General features: G+C 48.7%; 3 protein-coding genes across 3 annotated transcripts, besides 3 other annotated features; all 3 read left to right on the forward strand.

Moving 5' to 3' along the window:
* Nucleotides 1-794: a sequence feature (heterozygous, non-Esmeraldo-like haplotype).
* Nucleotides 795-4643: a sequence feature (haploid, Esmeraldo-like haplotype).
* Nucleotides 813-1106: a mobile genetic element.
* On the forward strand, nucleotides 1891-2604 carry Tc00.1047053471901.20 (SNARE protein, putative; the record flags this gene model as incomplete). Its single annotated transcript, XM_798451.1, has 1 exon — nucleotides 1891-2604. The coding sequence occupies one exon, from the start codon at nucleotides 1891-1893 to the stop codon at nucleotides 2602-2604; it is 714 nt and encodes a 237-aa protein (XP_803544.1).
* On the forward strand, nucleotides 3269-4027 carry Tc00.1047053471901.10 (hypothetical protein, conserved; the record flags this gene model as incomplete). Its single annotated transcript, XM_798449.1, has 1 exon — nucleotides 3269-4027. The coding sequence occupies one exon, from the start codon at nucleotides 3269-3271 to the stop codon at nucleotides 4025-4027; it is 759 nt and encodes a 252-aa protein (XP_803542.1).
* Nucleotides 4393-4643, forward strand: Tc00.1047053471901.5 (GDP-mannose 4,6 dehydratase, putative; the record flags this gene model as incomplete). Its single annotated transcript, XM_798455.1, has 1 exon — nucleotides 4393-4643. A coding segment is annotated over one exon (251 nt), but the record flags the coding sequence as incomplete, so codon positions are not given.

Here is a 4643-nt window from a genome sequence, read left to right on the forward strand (position 1 = left end):
ATGGTGCAGCAGGAGATCCGCGATACGGAAACCGGTGCGGACGCATGGCGATGAGGCGGAACGAATGTGTCCGGAGAGCTGTGCATGGGAGGGGAATGTGCGTGACTGTTGCTCTTGCGTGCGGTTTTTTTTTCTTGCGGAGTATGAGAGAGAAAAAGGAGCCCGAAGAGGTGCAGTCACAACTGCGGGAAAAATATGCGACTGTGCCTCTGTTTTGGCCTCCGTGCTCGTTTGGCACATGGCGGTGGATGGGCGGTGGGGCATTTACTTCACGCTTGCCTCTGTGTCGGGGGACGCCGGAGGAGTGGCGAACGGGTGAGGCAGCAGATGACAGAACAAGCGAGGGCTTTTCGCCCTGAAACGAGGGAGCAGACGAAAGGAAGAAGGGAACGCGTCACTGGGGAATTGCTGCGAGCGCTGAGGCGGAAATGAGAGGGAAGGATGGATGGAGGAGAGGGAAAAGTTCCGGTGACGAGGGGCAGAAGTACAGGGAGAAGCTCTGTGTTGTCTTCTGTTGTTGCGCTGCATTACGCCGTCTGTTTTTGCAGGACCGCTTGTTACTTTGTCGGCTTAGCTGTCCCTCCTCGTCAATTGCCTTTGCATTTTGAACGGAACTGCTATTTATAACGACCATTCACTGTTTTGTTTTGTCTTTATGCGGTATGGTATTGTTATTTTTGCGCTGTTTTTTTTTCTGTGTGTGTGTGTGATTGCGTCCCCTTATCAGACTCTTTGTGGCTGGCGGTGTGTTCGAACGCTGTACGTCACCTGGAGGGACGTGTGTGTGTGTGTGTTCGTGCCATTTTTTTATTAGGAGCTCGTGAAGAGAATGATCGCGGGAGAGCTGGCTGCCAAATTGAATGCATATATGTATATCCTGATAAAACGAATGCACTTCTTTGTGACACTCTTCTACCGTATGAATATATTGCGAAGGACATGACTTTGGTGGGGCGGCAGGGAACCGATAGGGGCAAGATATTATTTTATTTTTGGTTTTATTTTGCCATCCCACCCTAATCCCCTTTTGATTCCCACCACGCGGCGGGGTGTTGTGGCTGGAGGAGTTCAAAGTCTGCCACCTCGTATGTAATAAATAAATAAATACATGCGTCCCATCCGAATAGAGTGAACTGGACACGATTGAGGCTAACGGATGACATATACAAATACATACATATACATGTACACTTACTTGTTGTTGAACTTTGGGTTTGTGGTGAATCCCCAGTCTTATTCCATTCATCAGTTTTCTTAATACTATTTTTTTTTTTTTTTTTGGTTTCTATTATTGAGAAACTCAGGATTGGGCCAGTGGACCAGAAGATTATTCCTGGGCGCATCCTTCTTGAACTCTCTGTATTTGTTCATGCGTGTTACAAAAACGGTAAAGCTGGAGAGTACGACCTTAAGGGATTTTAAGGGCGTCTTCTGTGCTTGTGTGCAGGACGGCTCGCGAGAGGAATGGCCTGACATTACCAACCTTTTTGTAAATACACGTAGTGATATTTATTATGCTCATGTTGTTCATCATGTATTTTGTCGCAGCGAATAATTTTACAAATTTCACGCACGAATCGGGGTGGATGACACTTTTCTGCAAACTCACTTTTTTTGTGTGCGTACTTGCGGATCATAGAGAATGAGGAGTCAATGGGAAACTTCCCGCTGGTTTTGGACGTATACATACACTGCATGCCATTCAAAAAAAAATAAATGGGGAAAAATATAAGACATTTTTCTTTTCTATTCTTTTTTTTTTCTTATGTCCGGGAAGAGCAAGGTAGAGAATATTCTTCCATTTATCATACGTTTGTTTCTTGATTGTATCAGTCCTCGCTTTTCTGTTGCCGCTTGTGGCGTTTGAAATCCGTTGCGAGAGTGCCTTGCATGGACACAAGTGAGTCCGGGACGTCGGCGGAAAAACAGCTACGGCAGGCGAAAAGTAATGTAGCGGTGCTTAGTCGGCTAGTGGCAGAGGCGGAAAAAGGCGGTTCAATCCCGTACGAGGACGTGCAGGAGCGAATGGAAAGCGCCCGTGTAGCATTGCTGGCGCTGTCGGAGGGACGCTTGGACGTTAATCCATCAAATGGCGCTGTTACCTCACAAGCAATGTGGGAAATGTCAAATGTACACGCACGAGCGGCTGGCGCTCAAGCAGTGACGGACCTGCAGCGACGCGTGGCACAGCAGCTGCTTGCCGAGCTCAATTTGATAGATACATCGTTGCAGCGTTCAAGGCGGAAGGCACTACAGCGCCAGACGCACATTTCGGAGGTTGAGAAGCTTCTTGGAACGATGCGGAGCGGTGGTGGTCAAGATGATCTTTCTTCCCTAAAACACTTGGAAAATGAGCGAAAATCTCTGCATTACGCACGCGCACGTGTTCGGGCGATGCTTGATGAAAGCAATTCAGTCATGAAAGCACTGCGGGATCAGGGTGGGCGGCTCGAAGGAACAGGCAGCAAAGTTGCAGACGTATTGGAGTCTCTTGGTGTTGCGAATTCGACAATATTGCAAATTATGCGTCGCAATAAAGTGGACGCATGGCTAGTGTACGGTGGCATACTTTTGACGATGCTACTCCTTTATTTTGTCTGGTGAAGAGGATGATGTTGTTGCCGTTGTTCCTGTGTGAGAGCCTTTTTTCATTGCTGCTGATGTGATGCCTACGCCAATCCGGTTTGTGTACCCGTTGAGGACTCTTGTGAAGTGTGTACGTGTGCTTCAAGTTCTTCGTGCGTCCTCACTCTTCTCATCCATCCATCCCAATACGAAGCAAAAAGTGATTTATGATTTAGTCCTTTTTTTTATCCCTTTTTTTTGGATCCGCTCTGATGGCCAGGGACTTCCTCCTCCTGCCGCACTGTCTTTCCATTTTCTCTTTGCGTGTGCGTTGGTGGAGGTGCATGGAGAAGGAAGTACCTGAAGGGAAAATAGAGGAGTTGCATCAAAAGACGATCCTTTTTCCTTCTTATTTTGTTGTTGTTGTTTTTGTTGGCTTTTTTTTTCTTTTTGGCCGCTTCTTTTCTACCGCCATGTGCTCCACCATCTGCGCTTCTCCCTTCTCACGGTCTATCATGCGAAGAGTCCCTAATGCATTGTTGTTTCCTCTCTGTTTTTCAACGGCGGGACGCACCAAAAATAAACAAATAAATTAGCAAGGGAATAAGGGCCCTTCTTCTCCTGTAGTTCCAGAAAGGAGGAAAGGAGACAGGCAGAGTGAGTAGGAAGGAGGCGGGAATCAGACACCGTCTCAGAGCAGTGGATGGACCTCGGGCAGACCCAACGCCCGCGTTCTTCGCCGGGGACTTTCAATGACTTTGAGCCCCGTCGCAAGTGTGCTTTCTGCTGTGGCGTTCGTTGTGCTGCAGTTGCTGGGGCAGCGGTGTTTGCCATCACTTTTCCATGTAACCTTGTCGTGTTGGGAGGCCGCATGTGCGAAGGACGCGGCATGAAAGGCTTTTTGGATCGGCATCTCTTGCTGCCGCTCCCAGTATTTCTGATAATCTTCACACACCAAACTATCCAATCAGAGGCCCTGTGGAGCAAAAACAAAAAGACATTGTGGAAACTCAACTGGCAGTCCGCTGGCCTCAACGTTTTTCTTTGGACATTTATGACACTTATTGGGACGATTATTTCGCGTCGCTACGCTACACACTGGAGCCGACAATATCGATTGCTGATGTGGGAGTATCAACGTACACGCCGCAGCTGTGGCAACAAGTACATGCCTACAGTCTTGGGAAAGATCACAGAGGATCTTGATTGGTACAACATCCTATGGACGATCAGTCTCTATCATATCGTTTGGGGCATGATTACAATTATGGAAGAGCGCGAAATTGGTGCGCACTACGCTATGTTTTACCGCGATTGTCCCTATAGTCGCTGGTGCTCCCCGCGTTGGAGAGAATGGCGGGAACTGGAAGTCTTGAAGCATGTCAATAAGGAACATCTGGTGGGATCTTCCCGCTGGGGATCCTTTTTACTGAGTGATCGGTGGCGCTCCAGCGATATCTAATTGTAAGGTTACAGACGTGCGTAATCATACCCATACTCTTTTTATTTAGTTCACTATTGAGAACGCATTGTGGTTTGATTACATTGAGGCACGGGTAGAGCCATTTTTTTATTTATTTCCGTGCGCCACGCCTCCCCATTGCGATTTTTCTCTGGTGATGCATGGCTGCAACTGTAAGGAGAAACCAGGCGCTGTGTTGCGCTATCCTCTTTCCATGTGTTCAGTTAAATGGGGGGAGACTGTCGCTGTTTCCGTGGCGTCTGTGTGCATGCAGTGGGACCCTTCTGCTATCCATACCTCCTTCTGTTTTAGAATACCGCGCTCAATAGTTGCTGCAAGGGTGAGTGGAAGCAAGTGGGGAGCTCATGGCGTCACTGTCCAGGCGGCGTGTCGCCATAATCACCGGTATCACCGGACAGGACGGGTCGTACCTTGCGGAGCTGCTCCTTAGCAAGGGATACGATGTGCACGGCGTCATTCGGCGGTCTTCGTCCTTTAACACGGGCCGCATCGACCACATCTATCGCAATGAGCATCTCACGCTCCACTACGGCGACATGACAGACGGCACGGTGCTGCACCACCTCATTGCGCAGCTGAAGCCCGACGAGGTGTA

This window comes from Trypanosoma cruzi, genomic scaffold, assembly GCF_000209065.1.
Source record: "Trypanosoma cruzi strain CL Brener 1047053517087 genomic scaffold, whole genome shotgun sequence".
In the NCBI taxonomy this organism is placed as follows: Eukaryota; Euglenozoa; class Kinetoplastea; order Trypanosomatida; family Trypanosomatidae; genus Trypanosoma; species Trypanosoma cruzi.